This window comes from Hibiscus syriacus, unplaced genomic scaffold (genome assembly GCF_006381635.1).
Source record: "Hibiscus syriacus cultivar Baekdansim isolate YM2019G1 unplaced genomic scaffold, ASM638163v2 tig00110893_pilon, whole genome shotgun sequence".
Taxonomy (NCBI): Eukaryota; Viridiplantae; Streptophyta; class Magnoliopsida; order Malvales; family Malvaceae; genus Hibiscus; species Hibiscus syriacus.
Window position 1 is genome coordinate 7607880 of NW_024062901.1, and position 20018 is coordinate 7627897.

Genomic DNA, 20018 nt, shown 5'->3' on the forward strand with positions numbered 1-20018 from the left:
TAAAAAACATTGGAAAGTTGTTCAATGGATTTTCAGGTAACTTTACAGTACTATGATGTTTGCTTATAGTTCGGGTGAATTAGAGATGAAGTCATGTGGTATGTTGATTTTGATTTTACGAGAGATTTAGATAAGAGAAGATAACTTATGAGGTATGCATTTATGGTTAGAGGGTATTCCATTAGTGGGAAAGCAACTCTTTAGAGTACGATTTTCTTGTCAACTACATAAGCAGAGTACAATGCGATCACTGAAGCTTGTAAGGAAGCGATCTGGTTGAAACGACTCTTTGGTAAACTTAGTGAAAACCTTCAGATTAGTACGGATTTCTGTGATATTCAGAGTGTTATATTCTTAATCAAAGATCAAATATTTCATAAGAAGATGAAATATATTGATATTCGTTATTATTTTGTGCGTTATGTGATTGTTTGAGGTAACATTATTGTGAGAAAAGTTAGCACTCACGAAAATCATTTTAACATGATGATCAAACAACCCCCTATAATCAAGTTTGAGCATTGCTTGGACTTGGTCGGTGTTCATTACTAAAGATTACCCCTTGGAGGGGTGTTGTAGAAGAGGTGAAGAATTTGTTCGTTGAAATGAAGAATTATTTTTGTTGTGCCTCATTGAATTTGTGTGTTTTATCTTGGATCTTTCGCACTTGCAGGATTCTTATCAAGGTGGAGATTTGTTAAAGTACTCAAATTCAAAGTGGCACAATTTAATTATGAAAGTAATAAACCTAATTTGATTGAAAGTAGAGAACTTTTAATGTTAGTGGCAAGCCAAGAGTCATTATGGCTATCCATAGCTTTAATGTTAGTGGCAACTCGGTATAAATACATTAATGTTAGTGGCAAGCCAAGGGTCATTATGGCTATAGCAACAATTATGTTAGGGGCACTTAATGGATGTTGATTCCTTAATAATAACTACTTTATGCAATTGAACTGCTCACTTTCACAATCTTCCTTAAACAAATCCTGAAGAGACACAAACTTTATTCATATCATATATATCCTTATTTTTATAGTGTAAGAGTATTATAAAAGTCCAACATACTCATATTGTACTCCATAATTCTCCAACTTTATAGAGAGAATTTTTCCAGTATTTTTAGAACTTATCCAAAGGCATTCACTTAATCTAAGTCATGAGAGTATTTAGGTTATTCCAAAATTCGAGAGTATTTCGGTCATTTTAGAGCTAGGGTATTTCGATCATTTTAAAACACAGAGAGGGTAACTCGGTCATTTTTAATAAATCCAGTTATATAGGGTGCTTTCGGTAAAATAGTCTTCAAGAGTTTCTCAGAAATCAGAAATTTAGATAGTACCTTCTCAGAGGTTGACATCTAACATTCAAAAAATTTTGTATAGATAAGGGTTTATCATATAAATTGATAGTCCTATCGAATCGAATCTAAATTCTTAGATTAATTCTACCATTAGAGACAATCCACGTCCCTTTTAAACCTTAAGGGTATTTTCATCATTTCACATCTAAATATTTATAGTATAAAAACTATTAATAGGAAATATCAGAATTTATGGTTCAAAGGCTAACTTCATTCCTTAAAATTTATACTGGTCCTCTAGTTTCTTATACGGTCATTCGAGTCTTAATTATTTCATTAACATTATACCAGAATCAGAGTAAGTTCAGAATAACCAACCATAACACTAACCAACTCATATTTATCTATACACTGACCAATTACGAACATGTACCATAAAGAACACATAGGGTATAAAGTATTACCTCAATCTTTTTATCTATATCAGTCGGTCATTTAATACCTCTCGATCCCTCTTGGACTTAAATTCGACGTCCCATAATAGATCGGATACACTATAAAAGAATTACATCATAAATAAAGGTTAAACGCAAAAATCAAATCGAATCAGAAAATAAAATATCAAAGAAAGCTTACTGGTTTCAAATTTGGAAAAATAGACTGTAAAATCGGTCTCGGGACGTCAAAAAACTTCAAGATAGATGGTCTAAAAAAGTCAACGGGTCAACGACGGTCAACAGAAGCTCGGCTCGACTCATCTCAACGGCTTGGCTTGACGGCTTAACTCGGCTCAAACAGACCGGTTTAGACCCCCCAAGCGACAGACGAAGCCCATGCCTAGGGGGCGACGCGTGGGGCGTGTGGGCTGGCCTACGATAGTCGGACGATCACCATTTTTTCTATAATTCAATTTTAGAGAAGTTTAAGTTACCTACCAAACTCAATTCACAACGATGAATGAAGGAGAGCTCGATAATGACTCGTCAAAAACTTGCTCCTCTTCACCCACTCACACGCTGACAACAATGGAAAATCCGAGGACACAGATTGACTCCTTTCAACTCTAGGAACACCATGGTGTCGACAGTGTCGATAATGAATGCTCAGACGACGATGAAATATGGTTTAAAGTTTTCTCAGAAAGGTTACTAAAAGTGGAACACTACTGATTTTAGGGTTTAAAACCCATCCAAAAAAGAAAATTGACAAATTATGCCATAGATCTCTAAACTTTTGATGCTTTCTGATTTGATTTCAAAATAAATTGATAATTTCCTTTGGTCCCTGAATTTTGTCAAAATTTAAATTTAGTCCCCATAATAAATTAAGAAAAAAAATTCCCTAAAATTGGGGTATGAAAAAAACCTTTGATGAAAATGAATCTTAAAAAATAAATGTAATAAAACACATATAAAAAATAAACTGAATCAAACACATACATAATAAATAATCAAAATAAAATAAAATTTTGATATGTTATTATTGTTTGTTGTTTTACTAAGTTGATCTTGCATTATATAATCAAACACAGGAATATAATTGTGACTAGATAATTAGTTTAATTCTGCAAAGATTAAATTGTTCTAAGACTAAAATTGAGTAATACAAGGGAATTCGAGAGATTGTTGTAGAATGGGTCTAGGGATAGTTTCATTTCTCTGTCTTAAACAACAATGGATGATTATTAATATTGGTTGAACTTGATCTCGAGTCTATAGGAATATACATGTTTAAGGTTGGTTGGTAGATCTTGCTTATGTAAACACTCGTTTTTGTCAGTGTCTTCAAAAATACTCTTTTTATATTATTATTATTATTATTATTATATTTATTAATTTTATCTTATCTGATAGATTACAAATTTGGCCCAAATGGAGTCCAAACCATTACAACACCAAGCCCAAAGGAGATACAAACTCAAACTCAGTAGCCCACCAACAGTGATCCAACCCAACTAACTCGGATCCAAACTCAAACCCAGACTGAAACCAACCTATTTGGCAAACCCTAAACATATTAGGGTTTTTAACCCTAATGAATCAAGCAACAACAGCCATCGATTGACACTTCAGCTCTCACTGGTGCGTGGGCTTCACCGCCTCTCTCCCCGTGCGCCTGAGCCGGTCGCAGAGCCACCGCCCAACGTTATCACCTACAGTGATCGAAAGTACATCCATCAGTCCATCATAAGTGGAAAAACAAATAAAAACAAGGAAAAAATAAAAAAAACAAATGAGATATCTCGAGGCAATCAAAATCTATCAGAGGCTTATCTCCTGGCAGAGGCAGAGAAATCATCACATGCATCAACAAAAGGGAAAGGAGAAGAGAATGAGGACATTCGGGTGGTTTTAAAAAAATAGAGGGGATTCGGGGAGAGAAAAAAAGAAAAAGAAAAAAAAGAAGGTTCATGGATGATTAAAACAAAGTGATTAGTAAATTATTTGAGATTAAAGAAAATGGGTTATTAAGTGATATGATGAAATATGAGTTTTTATTGAGGAATACAAATAAATTTAACTTGTCAAAAGAGTAAATAAGATATTAGAAGCCTTGGATGTGATCAAAAGCATGCTTCAAAATTGGTGTGATTCTTAGTTTTGAGTGTTCTTTGGAGATTTTGGATGTTATAAGGAGATTTATGGAGGTAAGTTAGTTTAGATAAGTGATAATGAGTTTAATGGTATGGTTGGAGATAAGAGTAAGAGATTTATGTGAAATTTGTGTAAAATTCAAAGTAAACGGGGTAAAAGTTGGGTAAGGGTGTCGGTACTGGAATAACAGTACCGATAATATATGTTTAAATTTGGGAAAATATGATGAACAATATCGATATTGATGAAATGAGTATCGATACTTCTATGGGTATCGATACTAAGAGGAAGGTATCGATACCATGGATTACATAATGCAAAAACGGTATCGATACTGAAGGGAGTATTGGTACCATAATATAGAAGTATCGATACCATACTAGGGGTACCGATACTATTGAGCCTGAAATGTTTTAGATAGGATGAATTTTAATAGAAATTGGAAATAATAGTACTTTTGAGTATTATTAAAGTATAAATGTTAGAGAATATACTAACATTTGTATGGTATGTGTACTTAATGGATGCTTGTGTAAATTGTAACCAAGCTCCAGAGTAAAGCAAGAAAAAAGGCAAGGATAAAGTTATCGAATAGTCATACATCATTGTAGTATACTAGTGAGGCATACCAAGTGAGTGCATTTATTATGCACATTAAAAGTTATAGATGCATGTTGTTAAATGCATATGTTGCATTTTTATATCAGTACTATGTGTACTATCGACACTAAGTGTGCAACCGACGGAATTCATAATACGGCCGTATTGGCACTAAGTGTACAACCCACAGAATTCATAATATGTTTATGAATGACCGTAACGACACTAAGTGTGCAACCCACGAAATTCATAATATTTTTATGAACGACCGTATCAACACTAAGTGTGCAATCCACAAAATTCATAATATGTTTATGAATGACCATATCGACACTAAGTGTGCAACCCACATAATTCATAATAAGTTTATGAACAATCGTATCGGCACAACGTGTGCACCCCAAAGAAATTATAATGTTATGAAAACAATAAATTCATATTTTGATAGTTATGATATACTTATGTTTTAATTACGACATTTAGGTGCAACTCATGTACCATGCATTTTTATTCAACATATATTTGGCAAACAAAGGATAAATTAGAAAATACAGATTGATAGGTATGTTGGGCATACTAAAGATAGTTATCATGTTATTTGATTTAAGGTTTGTTCACCAAGCCTATTTAATGTATTGATATGAATTATACGACTTTCATTTGTATTTTGATAATCTGGGATATGCTTATATTTAAGTATAATTCATTTTGTATTACTATGCCTCACTAAGCAAATACTTAGTGTGTGCTGGTTTCACGCTAAGGTAAAAGTTGAGATTATAACTAACAAGTATCGAGAAACTCCAAGCATCAAGGAATATACTGCAACATCAGTAAGACATCCTATGATGTAATTTTTGACTTAGTTTAGCGACATGTACTTATGAATGTCCTATTAGCTCTATTTAAATATTTTGGAAATTGGTTTGTAATAGATTAACTGGATCGACTTATATTGATTTTAAATATGAATAACATGAACTAGTATTACTAATTGGAGTAGACTTGTTTAATATATATATATATATATATATAATTGAAGAATGTCTTATAAATTATATTATTAAATGGTTTATCTAAAGAAAACAAAAATTATACTGATTTTCAAGTATCGAGAATGTTTCAAAAGTCATGCGACATATGTGACTCGTGTACGAAAATGTATACGGGAAATTGGTGTTACAAGCTTTCTTTGTTTACATATTTTTCCTTGTAAAGGGGTTTTGGTTCTAGCTAAGCCTTTGAAAAACTAGGGATTTTGTAAATGTTATTTATTTGACCTTGAAAAAGAAAGAAAAAATTAGTGGATTTGTTGGAAAATCCTAAGTGAGGAGATTAGGTATTGGATGTAGACTTTGGTTGAGAAAGTCGAACCATTATAAATCATTATGCACAAATTTTCTATCATTGTTTTACTCCTTACTCCCAAAAAATATCAAAAAGTCAATTCACCACATCTTGGCAATATCTTCGGTTGTCCAATTGAACTTCATCAATCCTAACAATTCGTATCAGAGGTTGACTCATTAGAAGGTTTAACCACCTTGAGACAATCATTGAAGAAGTTCTACCAATTTCTGACACAACCAAGAAGATAGCTTCGACCTTCAGTTCTTACTATATTGAAGATTCTCAACCGGTCAACAAGCCACCCAATTTTAATGGAGCAAATTATGCCTATTATAAGAATATGATGATATTTTTTATTCAAGCAAACGATCTAGGAGCTTGGAACTCTATCATGAAAGGATACTCCATTTCAACCGACGAGATGGACGATTGGAGTGGTGGAGAGAAGAAGAAGTTCCAACTCAATGCAAAGGCTATACACATTCTATTTTGTGCATTAGGCCCGGATGAATATGTAAGAGTCTCATCTTATTCAAATGACAAGGAGATTTGGGACAAGCTCCAAATCACTCAAGAATGAACCAATGAAGTGAGGGAAACCAAAATCAGTCTTCTCAATCATAACTATGAGAATTTCAAGATGAAACTGGATGAAGACATCAAAGCTATGACAATAGATTTTCCGTGATTGTCAACGATCTCAAGGGATTTGGAGAATTGATCACTAATAAGAAGCTTGTGAGGAAGATGATCTACTCTCTTCCAAAGTCTTGGCAATCAAAGAAGATGGTGATTATCGAAGCTAAAAACCTCAAGTTACTCACTCTTGTTGAGTTTATCAGTTTCATTCTTACTCTTTAGTTGATGGTAAAGGACGAAGAAGATGATGAAGAAAATAATAAGAACAACGAGGTAGGCATTGCCTTCAAATCCATCAATGAGAGCAATCAAGATACAAATAAAGAGGTTGATGAAGAAGAAGATGATGATGAAGAGATGCTCAAGCTCTTTAAAAGATTCATGACTTCTAATGAAGTGAAGCATGAATCAAGCAAAAAAAAAGAGTCCCTCGATGTGCTTCGAATGTCAAATAACGGGGCTTATCAAGTATGATTGTCCTCTCCTAAAGAAGAATGGATCAGTAAGAAGAAGACATTTGTGGCAGCTTGGAATGATTGTCCCCTCCTAAAGAATAAGGGATCAGTAAGAAGAAGACATTTGTGGCAGCTTGAATTGATGAAGATGACTCCAATGATGAATATGAAGTAGCCAACCTATGCCTTATGGCCATCAATGAAGATTCAATGGTAACTTCAAACTCTAGTGAATTAAATTCTTATTTGTTTGATGAGTTACAAGTTGCCTATGATGAATTGTATTTGGAATTTGATACCATGAATTCAAAATATAAGAAATTGATTTCAAAATTGAAAATTGAAAATGATTTTCTTTTGAAAGAAAGCAAAATTAGATTTTTGAAAAGCAAAATGAAATTTTGAAAATGATTTTGAGCTTTTAAATTCAAAATCAATGATTTGGAAAAAGAAAATCTTGATTTGAAAGTTAAGCTTGAAAGCTTAGCAAAAGAAAAAAAGAAATCATTTCTAAAATCAATTCATCTATGATAAAAATTGCAAAATGCTCACATTGTCATTTTCATGGCCACTTGGAACATACTTATCCTTTAAAGAAAGGAAAATGTTTTAAAATCAAACAAGTATGGGTTCCAAAGGGAACAAGGGGCATTGAAACTAACGTCCAAGTATCCAAAGCAATTTGGATACCAAAATCCAAATAAATTTCTCTTATAGGTATGTGGAAGAAATAATGACAAAGTGAAGAAATTGAGATGCTTTAGCCACACTTGAAAAGGAATGGGTAACCTCTAAGCTTAATACTTGTGTTTTAATTATTTGGTTGTCTATATGTTTTAAGCATACATGAGTTTTGATCTCAAATGATTATGAATAGTTTTTCATCTCATGTATGTTGAAAAGTGTTTTATGATGAACATTTTAAAGTTTTAATGATTTTTCATAATTTATAGTTCATCATAATGAATTTTGTTCAAAATTGGTTTTAAATGTAAATGATATCTCTCTAACAATTGATATCAATTTTTCAAGTTCTTTGATTTTAGAATTTTTTTTTTTACTTTTGACCTAAATTTATATGTTTATGCATGTGATTTAGTGCAAATGATATCTCCCTAACAATTGAAATCAATTTTTCAAATACATGACATTTTTTGGATAGCTTTATGCACATGCACTTAATTTTAACAATTGGTATTTCATAAAGTTTATATAGACTTGGATATATTGAATTTAATGTGTTACTAACGTGTTTGTTCATCTTTGTTGAAATTCAATGTCTTTTAAGTGTCAAGCCTTTAAAGTCAAAGTTTTGTTTTGAATGCTTTTATTAAGGGGAGCTTTTAATTTTTCAAATGAAGTTTTGATAAAATTTACCGCTTATTTTTCATTGTTATTTTTTAACCTTAAAGTTGAATTATTTTTGATATAACAAAAAGGGGAGAAGTATGGTTTGAAAAATTCAATTTCAAGAATGAAAAAGGGGGAGTTTTAATGTTTTCCAAAATATATCTTTTTTTAATTAAATGTTTTATTAAGGGGGAGTTTTGCCAAAAATAATTTTCAAATGTTTTGTTATATCAAAACGGGGGAGATTGTTGAACCATGTTTTATAATATTTTGATATAACAAATTAAGGCAAAATGTTTTTGGACTTAATTGAATTTATTCAAAGTTTTCAAAAATAATTCAAAGTCTATTAAACTAGAATTTGAGCATAAAACGTTTTTCTGGACAAGTAGTACCGATATTATTCTTATAGTATCGACACTATATGAACAGTACCAATACTGTTCATGTGGTACTGATACCAAAGGTAAGAGAAGTATCGATACTCTATAGGTAGCATCGATACTACCAGTGTTTTCCAAAAGGCTAAAATTCCAGAATGCAAAATAGGTATTGATACCCTAAGGCGTACCAATACTACTTTACATAGTAGTATCAATACTATAGGCATAGTATCGATACTGTCAAGCCCCAACGGCTAGTAACAGCTAATTGATTTAAAATTACAAAGGTAGTATCGATACTCCTAGTAGGAGTACTAATACCCTCTGTTATGGGTAGTTTTATTTTGCACAAAATTTCATCCCCAACGGCTCCAAATCATCCTCAACGGCTAGAAACGGCCATAAATACATTCCAACTTATAAATACAAGTTCAATACACTTGAAGAAGGTCACCAACACCTATCCAAGCATTGATCAACAAGAGAAAAGCTCTTTAACTCTTTATTCTCTTTCTCTTGTAAATATTTTGTTTTGTGAGCTTTAAATTTGTAAACACTTTCCTTTTTAGAGGTTTTTTTTTGTTTACATCTTTTTCCTTGTAAAGGGGTTTTTGGTTCTAGTTAAGTCTTTGAAAACCTATGGAATTTGTAAAGTTTATCTCTTAGTCCTTGAAAAAGAAAGAACAAATTAGTGGATTTGTTGGAAAATCCTAAGTGAGGAGCTTAGGTAGTGGATGTGGACTTTGGTTGAGAAAGTTGAACCACTATAAATCATTGTGCACAAATATTTATCATTGTTTTACTCTTTACTCCATAAAAATATCAAAAAGTAAATTCGCCCCCTCTTGGCAATATATTCGGTTGTCCAATTAAACTTCATCAATCCTAACAACTATAATAATATTTTTGGTGATGCTACATCCTAGAACAACACTTGTTTGGTTTTTCGAGATTAAGCTAGGAAGAATCAGTTTCAGACAGTTAACAATTACCTTTATTACAATTTTGTAATGAACATTGCACATGCTAATAGGTCGAAACTGTGCGATAGATTTTGGAACTTCAGTTTTGGGGATAAGCACAAGAATTGTTCTATTCATTTCAGTTGTTACAACATTCTTTTCGAAACACTTACGTACCAGGTGACACACATCAGCTCCCACCACATCCCAATTCTTTTAAAAGAATAAAGCTTGAAACCCATTGAATCCAGGAGCCTTCAATGACTCCATAATAAAAACCACTCCTCTAACATCGATAGATTGTGTGGACAAATGAGGAAATCATCGGTGGGAATAGTGGGAAAGTCCCTAATCACCATCACTTGTAAAAAGAGTAGTGAAATAGTCAATTGCAATCCAACACCATTCTCCTTGATCCGAACACCAAGAGCCATCTGATCTTTTAAGAACTTGAATAGTATTTCTCTTACGTCTATATCTGGCATACGAGTGATAGAACTTTTTATTGTGATCACCATCGATAAACTAATTACATAGGGATTTTTGAATCCAACTACTTTCTTCATGTTCAAACAGTTGTTCAAGCTCTTTTTCTAACTTTTTTCTAAGTTAATGAGGAACTCAGAGTAAGTATTTTGCAAAGCACGATCAATGCCCCTTAGTCGTACCAAGACCTGTCTTTTCCACGCCCCAATATGGCCAAACAGCTGAACATTACAATAAAAAAGTTTCGTCTGGACCAATTCAAGATTGCTTACCACATCTCTATCTGTAGACCAAACCTCTCGAAGAATATTTTTGAAGTTAGGATGATGCTTGTTATGTTTAGCTTGTAAATTGTCAAATTTGGCAAGTTGAAAAATTCATCTTTGGTAGGTGGCCAACTTTGCACGTGGGAATTTTATCTTTGGTCCCTAAAATATTAGGTTATTTATAAATTTAGTCCTTAAAACTTAACTATAAATAGGCCTAAGTATTTCATTAGAAATCATCCCAAAACAAGTTCTCTCTTCCATTTGTTTTCTTCATTCTCTCACTTTGGGAATTCTAAAGAATTCTATTTGTTGTAATATTTTGTTGATATTGAAGTTATCATCCGGTATGGTGCTCGAGGAGTAGATGATATTCTCGTTGAACCTCATAAATTTGGTGTGTTCTCTTATTTATTATTCTTTATTCAATTTTTCCATTGTGTTTCAATATTCAATAGTTTGACGGTTTTGTCCGCTGTACAACCTTTGGTAGTTTTGATCTTGACATTTCAGATCAAGTTTGAAACTATGTTCCTGTGGGAAAGAACATGGTTTCCCCAACAATTGGTATCTAGAACTTCAGTTGAGGTTATCCTGGTGGTCCCATTGTTGAAAGGATACAGTTCGTGCTATTGAATATTGTTCGTTAGAATTAAAATGCCAAAATACGGATCAGTTGAGACATCAAGCTCTTCATCTGGACCGGTGAGGAGGGTGATGTCAAATGCAAATTTCTAAGTGGAGTTGTTCGATGGATCCAGTCATTTTGGCATGTGGCAAGTCGAGGTGTTAGACGCTTTATTCCAACAAGGTCTAGACATCACCATTGAGGAAGAAAAACATGTAGATATGGAGGAGAAAAAATGAAGTACAATCAATTGTTTGACTTACAGCACAATTCGATCTTGTCTTTCCAGGGAGTAGAAGTATGGCTACAAGAACGAGACTTCTGCAAGTAAGATATGGAAAGCATTGGAGAAAAAATTCCTAAGGAAAAGCTCTCAGAATCATCTCCACATGAAGAAAAGATTGTTCAGATTTGATTATTAACCAGGCACCAATATGAATAAACACATCACTGCGTTCAATGAGCTAGCGGCAGACTTACTGGCCATAGATGAAACCTTCAAATATGAAGATTTGGATTTGATGTTGTTGTCATCTCTTCCAGATGAATTTGAGCACCTTGAGACAACGTTACTTTATGGTAAGGATAATGTTACCCTTAAAGATGTAACTGTTGCTTTGTATAGTTATGAGCTCAGGAAGAAAACCAAGAAGGAAATCAAGTACGAAGGAGCGGAGGCCATGGTGGCAAGAGGTCACTCGAAAAGTTAAACGCCAAATAGGAGAGGGAGATCAAAGTCGAAGTCCAGACTGGGAAAAGATGAATGTGCCTTTTGTCGTGAGAAAGGTCATTGGAAGAAATATTGTCCGAAGCTGAAGAAGAAAGGAAAAACTACTCCAGATGCATGTGTTATAGAGCATGATGCAAATGACTCTGACATATCATTGGTTGCTTCATCAACAACATTCCATTTATATGAGTGAATATTAGATTCGGGTTGTACCTATCATATATCCCCTAATCGGGAGCGGTTCTCCAATTTAATAGAACTAAATGCAGGAGTTGTTTATATGGGCAATGATAATGCCTATAAAACTGTTAGGATAGGTTCAATTGGATTGAATAATCAAGATGGATCAGCCAGAGTTCTGACTGATGTCCGATACATGCCCAGTTTGAAGAAAAATCTCATCTCGTTGGGAGTATTGGAATCCAAAGGCTCAGTAGTCACTATGAGAGATGGAGTTTTAAAAGTCACATATGGTGCACTTGTGATGATGAAGGGCATCATGAAAAATAATTTGTATTACTACCAAGGTAGTAAAATTATTGGAGCAATTACAGCAGCTTCCAGAGGCGATGATTTGGACACAACCCAGTTGTGGCATATGCGGTTGGGACATGCTGGAGAGAAATCCTTACAAATTCTAGAAAAGAAAGGATTGTTGAAGGTGAAAAGGCTTGCAAATTGAACTTTTGAGAGCATTATGTTATGTGAAAGTAGAAGAGAGTGAAGTTTGGCACCACTATACATAATACAAAAGGTATTGTGGATTATATTCACTCAGATGTATGGGGTCCTTCAAAGACAATGTCTTTGGGAGGAAACCATTATTTTGTAACTTTTATAGATGACTTTTCTTGAAGAGTTTGGGTGTATCCAATAAAGTCTAAATATGAAGTGATTCGAATTTTCCTTAAATGAAAAAATATGATCGAGATCCAGACTGGTAGAAAAATCAAACGTCTTAGGATGGATAATGGAGGGAAATATAAAAGTGACCCATTCTTTTGACGTTTTCCATGAGTATGGTATTGTTCGACACTTCACTGTTAGAAATACACCACAACAGAATAGGGTGGAAGAGCGTATGAATCGAACACTAATGGAGAAAGTTCGATGTATGTTGTCTAATGCTGGGTTAAGTAAGGCATTTTAGGCTGAGGCTGTGACATATGCTGGCCATCTCATCAATCGCTTGCCATCATCAACTATATGAGGAAAAACACCATTGAAGGTATGGTCTGGAAAACCTGCTACTGATTATGATTCCTTACATGTATTTGGATCCACTGCTTATTATCATGTGAAGGAATTCAAACTTGATCCGAGAGCAAAAGAGGCTCTCTTTATGGGAATCACTCATGGAGTGAAGGGATTCCGCCTTTGGTGTTTGACACCAAGAATATAATTTGTAGCAGAGATGTTACCTTTGATGAATATGCCCTAGTAAAGAAGGTAACAAATGAAGCTGTCCAGACAAGTAGTAATCCGCAGCAGGTGGAGCATACTCCAAAACAGGTGGAGTTTCAGCAGATGATGATCCCAGAAATTGATGCAGCTGATTCTTTAAATCCAATAGAATAATCAAAAGATGAAGAGGTTCAAACCCAAGAACCATTAAAGACACCAGAACCACTTACAGTTACAAGGACAAGGAGAGAAATTCGTAGACCTGCTCAATTTGTTGATATGGTGGCCTATGATCTTCTAGTTGTTGATGATGATATCCCTATCACTTACCAAGAAGAAATACAAAGCTTGGAAAGTGATAAGTGGAAAAGTGCCATGGATGAAGAAATGCAATCTCTCCAAAAGAACAACACTTGGAAACTGGCACAATTATCGAAAGGTAAAAGAGCAATTGGATCAAGTGGGTATTTGCAAAGAAAGATTGATCTCATAGCAAGAAAGATGTTCGCTACAAGGCAAGGTTGGTAGCAAAAGGCTACGCTCAAAAGAAGGGAATTGACTACAATGAAGTATTTTCCCCTGTCGTGAAGCATTCATCCATTAGAATATTGTTGGCCTTGGTAGTACAGTTGAATTTGGAGGTAGCTTAACTTGATGTAAAGACAGCTTTCTTGCACGGTGATTTAGAAGAGGAGATCTATATGACTCAGCCAGAAGGATACAAGATGGTGGTTGTGATAAATGGGTTTGTAAGCTGAACAAATCGCTATATCGATTGAAGCAATCTCTGAGGCTGTGGTACAAGTGATTTTATAGCTTTATAAGGAGGTAAAAGTACACTAGAAGCAAATATGATCATTGTGTGTATTTGCAAAAGATCAAAGATGGATCTTTCGTTTATATTCTTTTGTACGTTGACGATATATTGATCGTTTCGAAGAGTCAAAAGGAGATAGACAAATTAAAGGCTCAGTTGAATCATGACTTTGAGATAAAAGATCTAGGTGAGGCCAAGAAGATTCTTGGTATGGAGATAAGAAGAGATAGACATAGAGGGAAGCTTTGTTTAACTCAGAAGCAGTATCTGAGAAAGTATTACAATGTTTTAGTATGAATGAAAATACCAAACATGTAAGTATCACACTAACTTCTCATTTGAAACTTAGTTCTCAGTTATCTCCTAAAACTAACGAAGAATGAGATTATATGGAAAAAGTTCCATATGCTAATGCAGTTGGGAGCTTGATGTATGCAATGGTGTGTACGTGTCCTGACATTTCACAAGCAGTTGGAGTTGTGAGCAGATACATGCATGATCTTGGAAAAGGACATTGGCAAGCTGTGATGGATTCTATGGTATCTCCAACAAACTATGGATGTTGGTTTAGTTTTTGAACAAGATGAAGCACTTGGTCAGTGTGTAGTTGGATATGTTGATTCCGACTATGATGGTGATTTGGATAAGCGTCAATCAACTACTGGTATTTGTTTACTCTTGCTAAAGCCCCAGTAAGTTGGAAGTCTACTTTATAATCTACGGTGGCTTTGTCTACTACAGAGGCAGAATACATGGCAGTTTCAGAGGCTATGAATGAAGCAATTTGGCTTAACGGGTTGATGGAAGACTTGGGAGTTGTTCAAAGTCGCATTAGTCTCTTTTGTGATAGTCAGAGCGCTATTCACTAGCGAAAAATCAAGTATACCATTCAAGGATTAAGCATATCGACGTGAGGTATCACTTTGTGCGTGAGATCATTGAAGAAGGAAAGATTCTGCTTCAGAAAATTGCGACAACAAAAAATCTTGCAGATATGATGACCAAGGTAGTAACAATAATCAAGTTCAATCATTGTTTGAACTTGATTAACATCCTGAAAGTTTGAGCACCTTAGGGTATATGGAACTTGTGAGCACAATTAGAGGCACAACATCAAATTTGGGGAGTTGAAGAAGTTGAGTAGGCTTGGTAATTTCAAGCCAAGGTGGAGAGTTGTTATGTTTGGCTTGTAAATTGTCAAATTTGACAAGTTGGAAAATTCATCTTTGGTAGGTGGCCAACTTTGCACATGGGAATTTCATCTTGGTTGGTGGCCAACTTAGTAGAAAATTCATCTTTGGTAGGTGGTCAACTTTGCACATGGGAATTTCATTTTGGTCCCTAAAATATTAGGTTATTTATAAGTTTAGTCCTTAAAACTCAACTATAAATAGGCATAAGTATTTCATTAGAAATCATCCCAAAACAAGTTCTCTCTTCCATTTGTTTTCTTCATTCTCTCACTTTGGGAATTCTAAAGAATTTCATTTGTTGTAATATTTTGTTGATAGTGAAGTTATCATCCGGTGTGGTGCCCGAAGAGTAGACGATATTCTTGTCGAACCTCATAAATTTGGTGTGTTCTCTCCTTTATTATTCTTTATTCGGTTTTTCCATTGTGTTTCAATATTCAATAGTTTGACGGGTTTGTCCGCTGTGCAACCTTTGGTGGTTTTGATCTTGACATTTCAGATCAAGTTTAAAACTACGTTCGTGTGGGAAATAACCCGGTTTCCCCAATAATGCTGCCATGCACAAAGAAACTGGAACGGTTTGTTGGTTGGATTCTCCTGCAGACTTTTCATCCGAAGTAATAAGGGGCAGTGGTTAGAACCCGCACGATCCAAATGGAAAATCGTAGAGTCCTGGTACATAGTCAACCAATTAGAATTCACGAGGCATCGGTCTAGTCGTTGATGGATCCCGCCCCGAGACCAAGTAAATGGCAACCCCTGAAAACCAATATCTAGCAAAGCACAAGTAATAACAAAATTGACAAAGTCACGGCTTACACTCACCCGCCTATTAGCTCCACCTTTCCTCTCTTCTTGAAATCACCTCCCAATAGCCAAGGATTGTTTTGGCATGGTTTTAGATTTCCAAGATGAGTCCAAAAATGTCTCTAGTCAGATAAATGCGGGCCGCCGTACACCACCGTAATAGAAACAGGTCGTGCAAGATCATCAGTTATAACTTGACAATGAACAAATTGATTGAAAATAGACATGATGTCCATTTGCACCTCGCAACTCCACAAACACCCAAATTATGCCGCTAAAATCCCTATCCTCGACACGAAAAGAATTATGGAAACCAAATTTAGCCACCACAGACTCCGCTCTCGTGCCACTTACTCTGTCTCAAGCAGCGCTACAAAATTTGGTCTATGGTCCCGAACACGATGCTGAAAATACCTACGATAAGAAGGGCTAACAGCCCCTTGGCAATTCCAGAAGACAAAATCTAACATAACGAAACCTACTGAGGAATTGGAGGCTACCCACCTCCATTCCCGATTCACTGCCCAAGTTGGCTGCAATCAACAGTTCCTTGTTCTCCTTACCCAACAGAATTATTTTGTTCATAGCCGTAACGGTGTCCTTCACAGCAGCATCAATTCTTGAAGTTGTTGTTTGAACACAATCTGAAAGTACAATTCGCACTTGCGGTTTATGGTAAAAAAAAATTTCATCCGCAAGCTCTTAGCCACTGAGACTCATGTACCACCACGACCTTTCACCACGAAATTTGTCTGCTATGCGCTCAAAAATCGTCACAGCAGTATGGTTCCCATAATTAATATTAGGCTCACGGTACACTGTTTGAACTTCCTGTCCACCCTGGACACTTGGCATATTATGGGCCAACACACAGTTTTATGTGTCTGCAGTACTCGTCTTTAAAGGCTCAGTGAAACCCATAGCCCCAGATGAGCTTCCACTCGCGGCCAATTTGCCACCTGTATCCATTGTTTTCCTCCCTTGAGTTCCTATCGCCTGCACACTCTTCCCTTTATTATTCACCTTGTTCAGTCGGGATGGGGATGAGTGTCGTTCGGCACAATTACAGCCGGAGCGACATTCGAAACTCTTGATTCGATACCAAGGTCAGCAAACTTAGAATTCGAGCCACTTGTGCTCTTCTCAGCAGATTCTTTCGAGATATTCAAATTTGGCTCACCGCCTTCTCTCGTGGGTTGAAGAAACAGTTAGTGACCATGTATGGGATTATATCCAAATTTTTTTAGTATAATTTACCGAGTAAAATGAGTATAACAGAGTATGTTTGAATGCTTGGTTTTTATTTGAATTGTACTTTGAGTTTTAAAAGTGAAATTCGATCAGGCTTAAACCAAATTTCAAATCAAACTTAAGCTCGACTTAATTACACCCCCTAACCTTTACTGGGCAGTAGAGGCATTAAACAAGATTGTTCATTTATAAACAAGATAAAGGAAATGGAAAAAATTGAGAATTCACAATAAGCATAATACCTTGACAGGCCATTGAATGATAAAGAACTGCTCAACGGGAAAATAAAATTAACCAATTTGAACTCTATCATTATATCCACAATGAACGTTAAGAAAACAAGAAGAAAAAAACAAATTCTTGAGAGCTGAAATCATTTTGGGGAGGAACAGGCCAATGTTTTTCTTGCTTTCTGAAGATTCAGAAGCACTTCCTGTGCACAATAGATGGGCCCGATTCATCGTACTCTGCCTTAGCAATCCACATCTGCATTCCAATGACAATACGTAAATGTTCGTCTTTAGTATGTGTCTGAAGCATGCTAGAGCGATGAGAAATGAGAATGAAAATGTCCAAATCTCGCAAATGTGCAATTAACCAAACCATGTTGAGTGAGAAGATAGATTCTGTTATGTGAATGTATGAATGGTAAGAGCATAGATTCTGTTATGTGAATTGAATAGTCAATTAGTCACTAACAGCCACTACATGCAGTCAGTCAGCATTTTGAGTTAGAAAATACCTGCTGGAAAGTACTGAGAGAGGCTAAGATGGAGCCTCCAATCCAGACACTGTATTTCCTTTCAGGTGGAGCCACCACCTTAATTTTCATGCTGCTTGGGGCTAAGGCAGTGATTTCTTTGCTCATTCTGTCTGCAATTCCTGGGAACATGGTAGTTCCACCACTGAGAACAATGTTGCCATACAAATCCTTCCTGATATCCACGTCGCACTTCATGATAGAATTGTATGTGGTTTCGTGAATGCCAGCAGCTTCCATCCCTATCATGGAAGGCTGGAAAAGGACTTCAGGACATCGGAAACGCTCAGGACCAATGGTGATCACCTGGCCATCAGGCAACTCGTAGTTCTTCTCAATGCTAGAACTAGTTTTGGAAGTTTCGAGCTCTTGTTCAAAGTCAAGTGCAATATAGGCCAGCTTCTCTTTTATGTCCCTCACAATTTCGCGCTCCGCTGTAGTTGTGAATGAATAACCACGCTCAGTCAAGATTTTCATCAGGGCATCAGTAAGGTCACGACCTGCTAGATCGAGACGGAGGATGGCATGTGGGAGGGCATATCCTTCATAAATAGGGACAGTATGGCTCACACCATCTCCAGAGTCAAGAACAATACCTACATAAAATATCGTAGAGAACAGTTAACACATGGATAGGACGAGACAATGGGGAGAAATAGCAATTTGCCCTAATAAATCTAAAAACAAATCATAGTGTAAATTTCACTTTGAGGTAGTTTAGCTCAAAATTTGTCCATGAGATCATGAGTAATCATTTGCTTACCAGTTGTACGACCACTGGCATAGAGTGACAGAACAGCCTGGATAGCAACATACATTGCCGGAGCATTGAAGGTTTCAAACATGATTTGGGTCATTTTCTCACGATTGGCTTTTGGGTTGAGAGGTGCCTCGGTGAGAAGAATTGGGTGTTCTTCAGGAGCCACACGAAGTTCATTGTAGAAGGTGTGATGCCAAATCTTTTCCATATCATCCCAGTTGTTAACTATGCCGTGTTCAATAGGGTATTTCAGAGTCAGAATACCTCGCTTGGACTGAGCCTCATCCCCAACATATGCATCTTTCTGTCCCATTCCAACCATCACACCAGTGTGTCGTGGACGGCCCACAATACTAGGGAAGACAGCCCTTGGAGCATCATCACCTGCAAATCCAGCCTAGAAAGTGTAAAATGAATCATTAGGGGGGGAAATCATATATAAATCTAAAGAAAAAAACCTTAGGAAAAAAAGATGAAAGTAATCTGATACCTTGACCATTCCAGTTCCATTATCGCAGACAAGTGGTTGGATATCCTCGCCATCTGCCATATTGTATCTCCAGCTGAAATATTATGAGAACTAGATCAGAATCAGAACAATAAAGGAAGCAGTTCACAATTCAACAAGCATGATCTGAATCAGTTATGAGCGATGATATAAGTATAAAGCCAATGAATCTCCATCCACCGGGATATTGCAATTCAAAGATATATTCAAAAGAAAATTTATGATTGTTTTAGTCCGTAATCAAGTAATCCATCACAAAGAAATTATTCAAAAAAAAGAAAACTACTATGATTAAATTAGAGAAGAAAATCCCTTCATATAATCACATTCACATTTTTAAAATTTTTCATAGCTAAATAAATTAGAAATACAAAAAGAAAAGAAGTTTATTGAACATTAATGTAGATGGTATATCATGCTAGTCCAAGACACTAGAAGCTAAAGAATCACAAATCATCCAAAGATTCCAAACAAGAAACACTAAACTAATTAAAATGGAATTGGTTCAATACAATTCCTACCAAATCATCACAATGCGAATCAAAATCAGATAAAAAAAATCAACAAGTATATTATTTTATAAAATCGAAACCTGAAACATTAGTATAAACACTAGTCAATATTCTTCCCATATACTTTCTCGGTAACCAAACAGAAGGAAAGAGAACTCACCTGAAGCAAAAAGGAAAAGTGGAAAAACCAGAGAAGACGATCTGAGATGCCCCCGCTTTGGATTCCAAAAGAAGAAGGAAAAAATAAAATAAAATGGCAG

The 20018-nt window shown here is 35.5% G+C and overlaps 1 protein-coding gene across 3 annotated transcripts; it reads right to left on the reverse strand.

The window, feature by feature from the left end:
* Positions 1–17626: 17626 nt before the first annotated feature.
* Positions 17627–20018, reverse strand: LOC120145143 (actin-like). Of its 3 annotated transcripts, none has more exons than XM_039159034.1 (5): positions 19919–20018; positions 19229–19301; positions 18742–19135; positions 17961–18574; positions 17627–17704 (listed from the first exon to the last, which is right to left on the reverse strand). In XM_039159034.1, exons 2-5 carry the CDS (start codon positions 19286–19288, stop codon positions 17639–17641), a joined length of 1134 nt encoding a protein of 377 aa, XP_039014965.1. In that variant the 5' UTR covers positions 19289–19301; positions 19919–20018; the 3' UTR covers positions 17627–17638. The 3 variants fall into 3 exon arrangements, with proteins under 3 accessions (XP_039014965.1, XP_039014966.1, XP_039014967.1); XM_039159035.1 differs by having other exon boundaries at positions 19229–19296; positions 19917–20004; XM_039159036.1 differs by having other exon boundaries at positions 19229–19305; positions 19924–19957.